Below are 14,818 nucleotides of genomic sequence, written 5' to 3' on the forward strand. Positions count from 1 at the left end.
CATGAAAAAGTTCTGAACAAAAGGACTACACGTAGATAGTACTATTTTGTGTCCTTGAACTCAATCCCTCACATGTTAATGTCACATCTACTAGGACTTCATTTCAACCGATAAAAGGTGGCTAATATATTGGCCTGGTAATTGTTCCATTTCAAACAAAGTTACCCTGTTTCCATCTTTTTGATTTTTATTAAACACCAATCTCGCTATAAACTAGATAACTTACCCAAAGCACTTGAAAATCTTTAATATCTAACACATATTTATAAATCATCACCGAGGTACATTTAATGTAATCGGCCAAGCATATCCAATAATTATTTCCTCAGTAATTTTTGTCACTAATAATAAATTTATTTATGCAAACAATCAATGTTGATTAGTTAAACACATGCCGCAACGTTGATATTTTTAGGCTTAGCGAAGTGATTCATATATATATGAATCACTTCGAAATATTGTATGTATGTATGTGTACACACACACACACACACACATATATATATATATATATATATATACATATATATAACATTTCGCTAAGCCTAAAAATATCAATGAAATATATACATAATAATGAAATATATGCATAATATATAAATATAATACACACACACATACACACACATGTATGTATATATATATATATATATAGGAAGTTTTTTACCTTGGGTATAATATATGTTAAAGATGCCAAGCTATTTTAAACCTGGTTTTACTCCATTTCCCAAGTAAGCAAACAGACAAGCAAGTCAAGTTTGCGCTTGTAAACTTGACTTATTAGTCTGTTTATCACTTAGACCTGCACGTAGTGCAAGTCTAAGTGACCCGTAAAGTAGTACAAGTCTAGGCAACTCGTGGTAAAGTTGGAATAAGCTCTGATCACTATTCTTAATATTTACCCTTAATGCAAAGCCCATCTCCTTAGGAAATGTATAATGCTATGCATTAAAGGCAAGGGGCCACTATCCAGACCGGTTTCGACCTTTATTGAGGTCTCATCAGTGGGAGCCAGGCTTAGAAATACCAAGGTTAAGTAATCCCGTTCCAAAATGTATCGATAAATAGCGTTTTCTCCCCATTTATGTGAATTCAAAAGTCCATGAATATTCCCATTGAAGTTATAATAAACTCCTACTGCTGTTCTCAGTTGAGTACTGCCTCAAAGCAGAAGTATTTTTTTTTTGTTTCATATTGCAAAGAGTGTGCAGCATAATTTTATTTTATTTTATTTTTTGACCAAATGATGATTCTTTCTTTTTTTTCCATTACAGGTTTTGGTAGTTGTGCAAGACCCCAAAACATCGAAGATGGAACGTTCACATGCTCCGGAGACAGAATAAGAATGTATGTTTATTCCTACAAATATTTTCTTAATTATTATTATTATTCCTAATACCTCCAAGGAGTCCGAAGACTCATCGCGGGAGGACACCAACAACTGTCTCTATACCTAACCTCTACTACGAATCATCTCCATCAACGCCATCTACCGCCCACCTCCAACACCACCACAACTAGTAATTTTTGTCTGTAAATTGCGTGTGTTCTGAAGGGCCGATTTGTATGTATGCGGGATGAAAAACCCGAGTTTCCGGGAGAAAAAACCCTGCTACCTCCGTATGAGATCGGCTAACTCACCTTCGATTGAAATCAACCAGATAAAGATTCCTCCCGTCGCGACGAGAATCGAACTTAGGCCTATTCCAGTCGAAGGGCGCAATGTACCGTCGTTCTTTCCAATTGCGCTACGGAGGCGCTTATTCTCCAACTTTTCTGTCTTTCGTAATATTGTGCCCAAGCATAAAGATAGACTGAGTCGCTATATGCATATAAATCTAACCATTGTAAATAAATCGAAGAAATCTAATCTCTCTCTCTCTCTCTCTCTCTCTCTCTCTCTCTCTCTCTCTCTCTCTCTGCTAAATAGTTCGTCGGCTCAGACATAGAGCTAGACTAAACGTAAATAACAATTACCACCTTTAATGAAGCAGTGATTTAAACAATAAGAAAAAAGACTAGGTTCTCGCTAAAATACCATAAACAACTACGAAAATGAGACGTTATCAATAACCGAAATGACTGGGCAAGAAATAAATCGAATATGTTGAAATTCTTGGAAGAATGCTAACACATCGCGAAACTACTGGCAAGAGCTGGTTCAATTCAGGGAACTAAAATATGAAAGAGAGAACGCAAACAGATAGGAAATCTTTTTAACGTGGCTTGTTACTAGATAAACTAGAAGGCTGGAGATTAGCAGCATCTGAAACTGGTGAAGCCCAAATTGAATACTGCATGAATAAAATTAAAGAATTGTTAGGTCTACAGCAACGTTATCAGTGAATCCATCCCAGATCAGTGGCTAAATGCAAACACATTCCTTTTATCCAAGAAAAATTAACTATTTATAAATAAGAGGTTATGACATCAGTTAAGGAATAATTTTTCTATTCACTTATCTTTCATATTTCCCCATGAAAACCTTATACATTAATATTTCATATTTCCAATAAATGCAAATTAGACTTATTCAAAGCAGCCTTTCGGGCCTACTTTTTTCAATGCAAATCAATGCACTTTCACACAATGAATCAAGTTATAGACAATATTAAAGAATGCATTTGACTCTATAACCCATGTCATTAATAAACTTTAGACGCCGCTACTTGAACCAAGTGTAAATCTTAGTTAAATCAAAATAATTCAAACTATTTAGAGCAAAGTTTAGCAGCATAAGTAAATGAATTAACATGTGATCGAACAGTCCTTAGACATTTTTATAGCTATACTTTATCATTTTCTCAAATATCAACACCTATTAGAAATTAACACCTATTAGAAAGTTTCGTGCGTTCTTGAATAAATTATCACTTTCTTTACTTTTCTTCATTGTGTTTTTTATTCTTCTCTTTTTAAGGGTATGTACAGCTAAATGCAAGGAGGGATATGAATTTCCTGACAGGAAGATACAAAAAGTGCTCGAATGTAACAAGAGAACCGGACAATGGACACCTCAAAATGAATTCCCAGAATGCATCAGTGAGTGTCTCATACTTTACCTTAAAATTCTCCCTCTCCTTCTCTCTGTTTTAGTACTAATTTAGAATGAATAGCACAGAGTGTTAATCAGTACATACCGGTCACTGATTTAAAAACTGTTATTTTACATATAGGCATTCGATTGCCAGTGACGATCCACTTCAATTCCCTGCGCATAGTTCGGTGAGATTAGGGTCGAGAACAGACTTCATTAAATGCTTCGGTCAGTTGCTTCTGGCCGAAGCATTTAATTTACACACACAGGAAGTTCTGTTTGTCTATACAAAGCTTCTCAGACGACTGCGATCTCTTTCCTGACAGACTGTCTTAGGACCACAGTTATGCCTCTTAGACAAGCAATGTGGGTTATGTTTCCACGGATTAAACACCACGGATATCTCATCTTTTGAGAAACCAGTCAGCTCTGCTGTTTTCAAATTTCAAAGGGGTACGTACCCTTAATCAAACTGCGAAAAATCCTTTGATTTTCCCGTTACGATCAACACTAATAATCATAACCCACCAGAAGCATTCTCATAGAATGCGTGGCGAGGGACCGACTAAGTATTTTGCGTATACGCTATGTAAGTGCATTTACATACATAAAGGTTTCTAATTTAGTGGCTGCTATGTGTATATTTTCATCTATTGTTACTGGCTTACTATTTCTGAATAGTTAAACATCACGTGATTATTAGATCCTTTCCGCATCGTAATGCTCTAGTATTTATGCCTTATATAAGCACCACCAATGCAGGATTCAGAAATGCTCAAAATACGAAAGTTTTTGAAGTTGGCTTAAGAGCTTTGTAAAAAAAAAAAAGATCGTCAGACGCAATTCAAGAAAAAAGAAAAATAAGCCTTGAGGAATTGATGCGTTTCTAGACCTTAGTCTCCCTGGGATATGGAAGCTCATCTGTTTTACATGAAATGTACTAGACCATAAGACAAATTCGACACGCATCCTCTGTAAAGAAGGAAAAATACTAGTGTCATCACGCACAGATGAGCACCGAGTTACATATTTCTTATTTTTCGCACTTTCTTGTGATATTGTGTCTTATGTTTGTCAAAATATGTAGGGTCACTTGTAAATAGGAAAGATGGTAGATAAAATGAATGTAATTTGGAAGATAAAAAAAAACGAGGTCACCAAAAGTATATTAAGTTCCACTGCATGCTCTGGAAAAAATATGTGGTCCAAAAAATATACGTCAAAGATTAATGTAAATTATATATTTGGTGTAATCCTTTATCAAAGTGTAAGCAAACAAAGTTTGCGCTTGACGTATCTTCAGGACTGGGGAAACTCGTGGCAAAGGTGGACTAACTTCACATCACTTGCCTTAGTATCCCATAATTCAAAGCACATCTCCTTGCAGACATGTATGATGCTATGCATTATGGGAAGTGTCACTAACCAAAAGTTATTCCACCTTTGCCACGAGTTGCCTCAGTCCTGAAGATACTTCAGGCGCAAACTTTGTTTGCTTACACTTGGATAAGTATTAAATTAAATATATAATTTATAGTCTAAGTGCAAAAATTTCCAACGTCAAAGATTACTATTTATTTTTCAAACACAAAAATAGGAAAATGGATGCTAAGATAGATAGATAGATAAAGTCTTTTGCCTTTTCCTAAAACAGGTACATTTGATCCCACGGCACTGGAGGCCAGAAGAAAGGCCATTCTAGGATCGATTCTGGTCACCATCTTCAGAAACTTTTATTCCTTTTTTTTCGGTCAGTTCCTAAAGTTAGTCTAGTCATGTACAATCCCCTCTCCTCTACAAATCTCGACCTTTTAATCCATCAATGAATCATTCATAACCTTGTGCTCAGTTCATTAAGGGATCATAAATTTAGGGATAAAAAAGGGATTCATAAAGTTAGGGATAATATAGCACGTCTATTCCCTTTAGGGAATAAATGCTTTAGGCGATTTATTTTTATTATATATATATATATATATATATATATATATATATATATATATATATATATATATATATATATATATATATATATATATATATATATATATATATTTTTTTTAGGTATATTTTTTATATATTTTTTATATATATATATATATATATATATCCAGGAAATAAATCCAACCATTAAAAGAAAATATGTTAATGTATGTAATGTTTCAGATTTCAATATTTCTGTAGTAGCCACATTAATTTTTATATGAAAGTCCAACATGAGACTCTCGTTCTGGACGCCAATAATCTAAATAAAAGTTTTTCAACTGAAAGTGATCTATTAATGTCTAAGATAATCAGCAACAGATGACACTCAGCATAGCAAACCATATAGCCAAGAAAAATCTTTCTTTCACAGCGTTAATTCAGTTTATGTAAGGTCAGTTGATTGACGAAATTCATCGAATATAACAAGTTCAGAGGAGTAAAGTTGTTCACTTCATATCTAGACAGCAAAATACAAAACGTGATAACTAATTCGTATTTAAATATGAACCAAAACTCTATTATTAGTTGTATGGGTGGACTAATGATAAGATAATCCAAACCCTCAACTGCAGAGACTAAATACAAATTTTTGTGCCACTTCAGGCTTCCAAGAAGCTGGGAAATTTCTTTAAATCCTGAGAAGTACTTTCATCTTCCACCAAAATATATTCACAGGACCTCCTTTCCCGGTTCTTAGATGCATTGGTAGGAGCTGATTGTACACGCCGTCTCATACAACAAATGGACTTGCTTTTTGTTATAGAATGTACAACATTCTGTCTGAACTTCTTTTATTTATTCTTAAAGATCTGATAAATCTTTTGTAGGACGGGCCAGGTATCGGTCGGGGTTTCTCTCATGATAGCTCAAGCTGTTCTATCTGAGCTACGTCTCCTCGTTTATCTTCACCTCTTTCTTATTCGGGGGGTTTACACGTTTTGATTTTTCTAAACAATTATGAATAGTGCAGCAAAAGCGATCAAACACGACGTGGAATTTTTAATCTATGATTTTGTTCACCCTTGTATGTAAAACCTAATGTAACGGAAAATCCATTTTGAATACTTTTAATTCATCTTCCATGTACCAGATATCAGGCTAAAACTCCCTTTTTTCCACAGGTTCTGGACGTCCTCCTACGCAAATATCAGGTGAGTTCTATTCTTTGTTGCATGAACGAAAATAACTTCAAGTCTTTTCAAAGCAGTTTCAATAAGTTTTAGCAATATAACATTTGAAATGTACAGTGAAATCAGCATAAAAATCCAAAAAAAAAAAAAAAATATATATATATATATATATATATATATATATATATATGTGTGTGTGTGTGTGTGTGTGTGTGTGTGTGTGTGTGTGTGTGTGTGTGTGTGTGTGTGTGTGTGGTGTGTAGAAAGTTTTTTACCTTGGGTATAATATACGTTAAAGATACCAAGCTATTTTAAATATAAACCTGGTTTTAATCCATTTCCCGAGTAAGCAAACAGACAAGTAAGTCAAGTTTGCGCCTGCAAGTAGTGCAGGTCTGGGTGACCCGCACGTAGTGCAAGTCTTAGGCAACTCGAGTCAAAGGTGGAATTGGCGCTGATCGCTATTCTTAGTATTTACCCTTAATGCAAAGCACATCTCCTTGAGGAGATATATGATGCTATGTATTAAAGGCAAGGGGCCACTATCCAGACCGGTTTCGCCCTTTATTGAAGTCTCGTCAGTGGGAGCCAGGCCTAAACAATGCCAAGGATAAAGTAATATAGAGCTTATAAATTTTACCTAAACAAGTTGCCACAAGCTGCTTTGACCATATTTAATAAAATCTCAGGATGAGATTAATCCACCTTTACAACGAGTTGCCTCAGACCTGCAGCAGTATGTGCAGGCGTAAACTTGACTTACTGGTCTGCTTGCTTACTTGGGAAAAAGGATTAAAACCAAGTTTAAAAAATTACTTGGTATCTTTAACATATATTATATCCAAGGTGAAAAACTTTCTACATATATTATTGGAAAGAATTATTGATACCAAAGGCAGTTTAGCTTCTATGTTTACAAAAATAATCAACTTTAGAAAGCGTTTAGAGGTATCCTTAGAAAATGTGGCATGGACCAATATTAAAGAAATAAGCACACGTTTTGCTTCGAGAACACAAAACATCAATAAATCTAAACTTATTAATAAATTCAATTCTCTCAAACTTGCACAGGAACGATCCTCCTATACTAATCATTTTCACGGGCTCAAAAGAGCAGTGGTAAACAGATCGTCCTATATCCTCAGTCCTGCATAAGAAAATATCTTTTCAAAAGGTCTCAATTTTTGTCCTTTCTCCAAAATCAATTCCTAGAGAATTGTTTCTCAAAAATAGAAAAGCTGCTTCTCTACTACCAACCGTATACGCGAATTTACTTCGCATGGAAGCCATATTCGCAATCAACAACGCAAAACCCTCTACAGACAACATCTCTCCTGGTGAAAGACTAGCCATTAAACAACTGAAGAAGAACAAAGATATTATCATCCTCCCAGCTGACAAAGGAAATGCAACCGTAATCATTAATGAAACAGAATACCGCAATAAAATCTTGGATTTATTAGAGTCAGTTACGTACTCTCAACTAGAGAGAGAGATCTCACAAGAGAGATACATAATCGGACCAACAATCTTCTTAAAACGACCACGGAACCACCAAGAAATATTCGTCTATCTCTACGTTCTCTTCATCCGCTCAATCCCCGATTGTACGGCCTTCCAAAGATACATAAAGAAAATATTTCTTTAAGGGCCATAGTTCAAAGTGTTGACTCTCCTACATATAACTTATCACAATATCTCGCTACCTCCTTGAAAGTCTTCGCAGGGAAGTCTTCTTCTTACATCAAAAATTCAGCTGACTTTGTTTTCAAGATAAAAAACCTCAAACTCAAGAAATGAGATATCATGGCAAGTTTCGACGTAGAAGCACTTTTTCTAATGTTCCCACCCAAGATGTTCCCACTCTTCCAAGAAACAATATTTTAAAAAGATGTTCTCTTTACTTTCACATTGTATTAATTCAGGCTACTTCAAGTTTGAAGACAAGATTTACAAACAAAATAACGGATTGGCCATGGGTAGTCCACTGTTTCTAATACTAGCTAACATTTTTTTTCGAAGATTTCAAAGAAAGCCATTTCTTCTGCTACCCTGAAACATAAAATTTGGCTCCGTTATATAGACGATATTTTCCTGATTTGGGAGCACGGCATAGACAACCTTTGCATTTTTCTAAATCATTTGAACAACTTTCATCCACATATCAAGTTTACCGTCGAACTTGAAGTAAATGGTTCTCAGCCTTTCTACACAGCAAACTTACCAGGTTATCTGATTCTTTAAAAATCTCAATCTTCAGAAAACCCACACATACAGATAGATAACTGCATGCGTCCTCTCACCACTACACAGCACAAAAATTAGGCATCATATCCACTCTCGCTCATCGTGCCAGGTCCGTATTATCAGACAAAGAGCTGAAAAATGAACTGAAACATCTTAAAAGGAGACCTTCACAAATAGTGGTTACTCTTCCAAAAGTATTACTAAACTACTATACCACCGTCATCAAAGCACTGTTGAGGCTTCGACCAATCCCATAGCTGGCAAGAATTTTGAAGAAGTTCAATATTAAAACGTGTTTCTCCACCCTAACTAAATTCCAGTCAATTCTAAGCCATCCCAAAGAAAATCATTACCATCTTCAGTTTCCAGGTGTCTACAGAATCAAATGCGACTGTACGAAACCATATTACAATCAAACTGAAAAGTCTATCTATCTACGTCTCGAAGAATACCAGAGAGACATCTCATACAATAGAACCAGAGCCAGCACCCTCTCCAGTCAGTCACGTCTTGTTCTCATTTAACTCCAATGACGAAGGCTGCCAACATCAAATAGATTGGAATTCAACATCCAACATTCATAAATGTTATGATGAATTAGAACGTCGTATCCTGGAATCAAAAGAAATAATCCTTGACTCTTCCCACATGAACAGCAATCTCAGTTACAGTCTACCTGACTCACATAGCTCTTCACATAGCTATTCGGTATTGGCCAACTCGTGAAGTCATACGTTCCCATATACATAAAAATGCAACTGTAGCTTGGACTCCAATTCAAACATAACTGTAGTTTTTAATGTTCTGTTGTTGTTGGAATGGTGCAATGTTTTTTACGGTCTTTTAATTGCATTTTATGTTATCAAACCTGACGAAATCGGCATCCCGACGAAACTAGTTGTGTGGTTATATTAAATTTACTTGTTTTTCTGTTATCTCGGAATTCAGTCATTAAATAATATTTAACATATATATATATATATATATATATATCACTGCACTGGACCCAATTAAATTGTGGTGTGTTTTGTCCATTATAGTTATTGAAAGAGCAACTAATTTCTTCTTATTACTTTCATTAGAAACTGGATGTAATACCCCTAATAATCCCATTGGTGGTTCCTACTCATGTACCGAAGATAGCTATACCATGTAAGTTGTATCTCAATGATAATCTTTTAGTATTTCTTTATTGGCTAACCACTCAGCCAGTCAACATTTCTCTGTAGGATAATTATGTGCCATAAAAATATCACTTACGAATGTTGAAATAATTTAAAATTCAAAGTGCGTCAAGTGAATACTACCATTGGATAGCATATAGAAATAGAATCGACAATCCGTCTCAAAGGAAGGTTCCCTCTTAAGGCAAAATATACAGTCTTCCGAACTTATAAACTTTCAAAACATCTATCACGAGTTCTCCCTTTATTTAACTATACAAATATCCCTCTTACAGTAGATACAGTAGAATTTGAACTAGTAAATGTCCTCCAGATATTGTAAAATAGTTTAACTTGGCTACAAAGTTAGCATAATTTTCCTTTCAAAATAAACTATAGAAAATCGAAGGAAATGCGATGAGCTCTGCTGTCCCTCCACACCGCAGCCAATTATTTTATGGAACATTTATAAGATATTCATGCTGCTTTTATCATCCATCTCAGAAGCAGGGCATATGAAATCTTTGCGGTATTGTGCACACACGACTTCCTGTTCCACTGATGCTCTCCTAAAAACCAAACGGTCTTAATGGAGATACATCCATTTCCAATAGATACTCCCCCCCCCCAATCATCAGTACCAAAGTAATTGATAATTTTGACTTTCATCCCAATCCTTTTTCACATGACGTTTCTAGTCTCCATTCCATATGTCAAAGGTATGTCTGAGAAGCTTTCCAGAATAACCTTCAAATATCATTCGTTCCGGTTTGCACAAGCTCGTATTCTTCGTTGAAAGTTTAAATGGCTGCTAGACCTCTCCCAATTTAAAGAAGTTGTCCTGATCATTATCATCCCCCTCATGACTGTGTTACATAATTTATTTGATAATAATTAATATTGCTATTATTATGTGCCATCTCTTACAAAGAGTCCAACAATTCATCGTGGGAGAGCACAGCACTCTACCAAACTCAACTCTGTGTCCCTCACTAAATTCTCCAACTATGTCCAACGACCCTACTACCATTGAAACACAACGCTATTTACTGCCCACTACCCCCATCACCACCACCAACAGTATTATTTCTCTGTGTAATGTGCGTATTCTTTCTGTTGGGAAATTTCCTTGTATTCAGGAAGACAAACCTTGCTACCTCTGTACGAGTTCGGCTAACTCTCCTTCAAATGGAAAAGCAGATAAGATTTCTCTGGTCAGGAATCGAGAATCGAATCCGGTCTTTTCCAATCAGAGAGCCTAATATCCCGCTGTTCTTCCAATTGCGCTAATAATTTCAGTAATAAGTTTCTTTCAATTCTAATAACATGCTCTGTTTTTATTGTTTACAACTGTTATTCTATTTTAATTTGTTTCTTTAATTGGTGTACTGAAAATGATCATGAAACACGATCGAAAATTCTGCTTATGTTAAATAACTCATTTTCAATAAACGAAATGCGTATTTAATTTCTTATAATTATTATGTATTTTAAGAAATTTACGATCCATTTTGTTTTCACAACTTAAATTCTCAAATAGTCATGACAAAATTTGATCATCCCCCTGCGTAATACATTTCAAAGTTAATGACTCTCAAATGTTGCAGGACTTGTACAGCGAACTGCATGCCAGGATATCAATTCCCAGATGCATCTACGGAACAGATTCATGAATGTAACAAGCTGAATGGACAGTGGGACCCTAGCGATCAATTTGCAGATTGCCAACGTAAGTAACAGAAAAGTCTTGCATGCAGTATTGTTAGGCAGATAAATAGATGCACAACCTAACTAAATATTTAAAACTTTCACGTTAAGCAAAACTCAGATTCTCGGAATGAAATTCTCAGAAAAAAAGTCATTGGCTTTATCTTCAGGTAGTTAAATTACCTGAAGATAAAGTACGACGCTTTCTGTGGTGCCTGGAAATACAAATCCAGCACAGAGTGTTCCGTGCGTAGTGGCTTTCCCATGAAACAAGGAACGTTATGGCGGTGGACTGCCAAAACTGCTGTCCCTGCTTTTAAGAAAAAATTTATAATGATTGGGCTGTTTCTTTTTTTTTAGACTTCGTGATCTATCTATTCTGCAGCATACATTTTCGTTTAGATTTACTAATTAACTGATTTCAGAAGCACTAATGAATTATTAAATAATTCGCATGATAATGAAACAGATTTTCTGTTTTATTTTATCTATTTTTATTTATTTTTTTGAAGAGGGTATATTTGCATGACGAATTTGATAAATATAATAATTCACAATAATATTGAAATATACTAATTCAGAGTAATTTTGTGTTTCTTTTACTTCAGCAATGGAGACTTCGGAAAAGCCAGGTGAGTGACGTTTACGTCTATGGAAATTCTTATTACATTCAGGAAAACGTTCATACAGTAATCTGCATTAACACACACACACACACACACACACACACACACACACACACACACACACACACACACACACACACACACACACACACACACACACACACACACATACACACAACACAATTGGGAACAGATTAAATGACTATAACCCGAGAGAGAGAGAGATGAAAAAATAGAAACAGTATTTTAATTTAAATAAACTGCTCACAACTGGTTTCGTCTTCTTATAAGACTTCTTCGGGGAATTTTATCTCTGGGTTTATAGTCATTTAATCTGTTTCAAAAATGTCTCTCAGCCGAGTAATTACATCATACATATAATGTTATTTTATGTTATTATTATTATTATATAATAAATATTTATAAATATTATATATTACATATATATCACACACACACACACACACACACACACACACACACACACACACACACACACAGATCAAATGAAATGTTTGTAGATAGTGGGGTGCAAATATTCCTTCCCTTTTAGCTGAAGAATGCGGTAGTCCTGAAGCTCCCATGGCAGGATTCTTTTCTTGTACGGGGACCGCTTACACTCTGTAAGTCATCTCTTTATTTATTTATTTATTTATTTCAGTTTATCATTTAATTATTATTTATCTGCAAGCATTCAAAGCACCGTCTGCCATTTATTTTCTAGAACTTGCACTGGGAAATGCATGCCTGGATATGAGTTCCAGGACGGTTCCTCACAGTTGATTCATGAGTGTGACATGCTTAGTGGCAAATGGAATCCAAGCAGACAGTTTCCTGATTGCACAGGTAAGTAAACTCCAGAATGCATCGATGTACATTGAGAAAAAACTTTAGTGGTGCCAGATAACGGATAAAAAAATAATTTTTTTATCCGTTATCTGTGCTATCGATCAAGAAGGTAACTTTTCTCTTCTTTTGAAAACTGAAACTTTATCAATTAATATAAGTCATTTTCAATGGGGACTTTTCATTTCTGGCCTTAAACTATGCCCTCTCTATAAACCTTACTATAATTCTTCTATAATCTACTCCTTTCCCCTTCAATATACCCTATTCCTCCATGGGTTTAAATTCGGAAGAAGGCTAGTTCAGAAACTTTAAGGTAGGCTTCTGAACTAGCCTTAAGTCCTACCACTGACAGGCTAGTCCCCTGACATGGAGAACATAATCCTACTTGTAAGCTGACAGAAAAAGATAATCGGATTGAATCTATGGGAAACGACCCTGAAATGAAAAAAGGTAAAACAAAAATGGAAACGACAAAATATAATACACATAGCAAACTGGAATGTAAGAGGAACAGCATATAAAGAAAGAGAATTAGACCAATTATTAAATGAAAGAAATATTAAAATAGCAGTAATCACTGAAACAAAAAGGAATTAAAAGGAACTATGAGAACCGAAAATTTTAATGTGATATACAGTGGAGTTGACAGAGAACCAAAGAGCACGAGCAGGAGTCATGATTTGGATTCATAACTCCTTTCAAAACAGTTAAAACATTATAAATTAAGGAATGAAAGAATAATAGAAGCTAGAATAAAAATAGATAGAGGCTATTTAACAATAATTCGTTTATATGCCCCAGAAGAAGGAAGAGAACAGGATAATATTGATTTTGATAATCAGCTACAAAACATATTTTGTAGCTTAGAATTTTGTAGCTTTTGAATGTTTAGAGAACATACTCTAAACAGGAATGGTAAAAAAATGATTGACTTTGTAGTTTATAATAACCTAAAAATAATGAATTTCTTCTATAAACATAAAGACATGCATAAATATACTTGGGTAGCAAGAGGATGGAAATCAATATTAGATTACTTCATATTAAATGAAAAGACATCAAAATTTTCACTAGATGTTAGAGTTCAGAGAGGATATGAAATAAGCAGTGATCACTTCTTGGTTAAAATAAAATTAAGATTACCTCCTAAATGGCTAGAATCCCTATTCTAGAATCCCGTGGACTGCAAGAATGATAAATAAGCAGGTTTTAGAGAGTATAATGACAGAATGCTTCTCGGAGGCAATCTTTAACTTTAGCAAACATTAACTTTTGTTTAGGAAATCGCTAAACAGAAGTTAATATACTTGTGGCATACTATACTAGCAGACGAATCATTGGAAAATTAAGTTATGTTGGTTTCTATGATTCTTAGTTTTAGCACACATAACTCAAATATAGCTCTCCCTCTCTCTCTCTCTCTCTCTCTCTTGTTTATCTCTTTGTATTAAATTTTTTTTGTATTGAGGAGGTGTGACAGCAAGCGATATTTATTCGCAGATATGTGGATTGAAAGCTTTGTGAGAGGATAAGTTGGTTCGAGCAAGCCAAAGATGAATGTAGTGATGATAACAATACAGATAAGTTAAGAATATCTAATTTGAGGTAATGTCGACGTGTTTTGGCGAATACCAAAAGAATCACTTTGGCAATATTCTGTCTAAAAACCTATTATTAGTGCCAAATGTAATGGCGACGTGTTAATGGCAACACCTTGGCGTGCGATCATCCAAAAGAAACGCTCACTTGAATGTCATTTGAGTGTGATTTCCTGGACTTGCACACTTCAATTGTTCCTGTGGACGTAAATGGATGAGACTCCATGTTTCTAATACCGTAGCAGCAGAGCCAGTTTCGCCACCTACTGGCAAAATTTGAAAGTCCATAAAGATTTCTTTCCTTTATGTAATCTCTAGTGGAGTTACTTTCGTTTCGCAAAGAAAGTCAATTGTTCTTCAAATGAATTTCATTCTTAGAAAAAGTCTGTAATCGAAAGGATTTCGACAATTAATTGCTCGTCGAAAAGCTTCTTAATAAATTCATAATATATCTCAATTGTTCCGTCAGCTCAGA

The 14,818-nt window shown here is 34.9% G+C and overlaps 1 protein-coding gene across 4 annotated transcripts in view; it reads left to right on the plus strand.

Annotated features, from left to right (window-relative positions):
- LOC150109786 (uncharacterized) overlaps window positions 1-14,818 on the plus strand; it is a 1,408,745-nt gene that overhangs the window by 106,781 nt on the left and 1,287,146 nt on the right. For all 4 annotated transcript variants that reach the window (XM_090396626.1, XM_090396635.1, XM_090396653.1 and 1 more), the window contains 8 exons: window positions 1,275-1,347; window positions 2,921-3,042; window positions 6,145-6,174; window positions 9,483-9,552; window positions 11,171-11,292; window positions 11,879-11,902; window positions 12,450-12,519; window positions 12,621-12,742. In XM_090396626.1, coding sequence (XP_090252752.1) covers window positions 1,275-1,347; window positions 2,921-3,042; window positions 6,145-6,174; window positions 9,483-9,552; window positions 11,171-11,292; window positions 11,879-11,902; window positions 12,450-12,519; window positions 12,621-12,742 — 633 coding nt within the window. The remainder of the gene's footprint in view (window positions 1-1,274; window positions 1,348-2,920; window positions 3,043-6,144; window positions 6,175-9,482; window positions 9,553-11,170; window positions 11,293-11,878; window positions 11,903-12,449; window positions 12,520-12,620; window positions 12,743-14,818) is intronic.

Source organism: Typopeltis vanoorti, chromosome 1 (genome assembly GCF_054136105.1).
Source record: "Typopeltis vanoorti isolate ZY-2024b chromosome 1, IOZ_Tvanoo_1.0, whole genome shotgun sequence".
Lineage (NCBI taxonomy): Eukaryota > Metazoa > Arthropoda > Arachnida > Uropygi > Thelyphonidae > Typopeltis > Typopeltis vanoorti.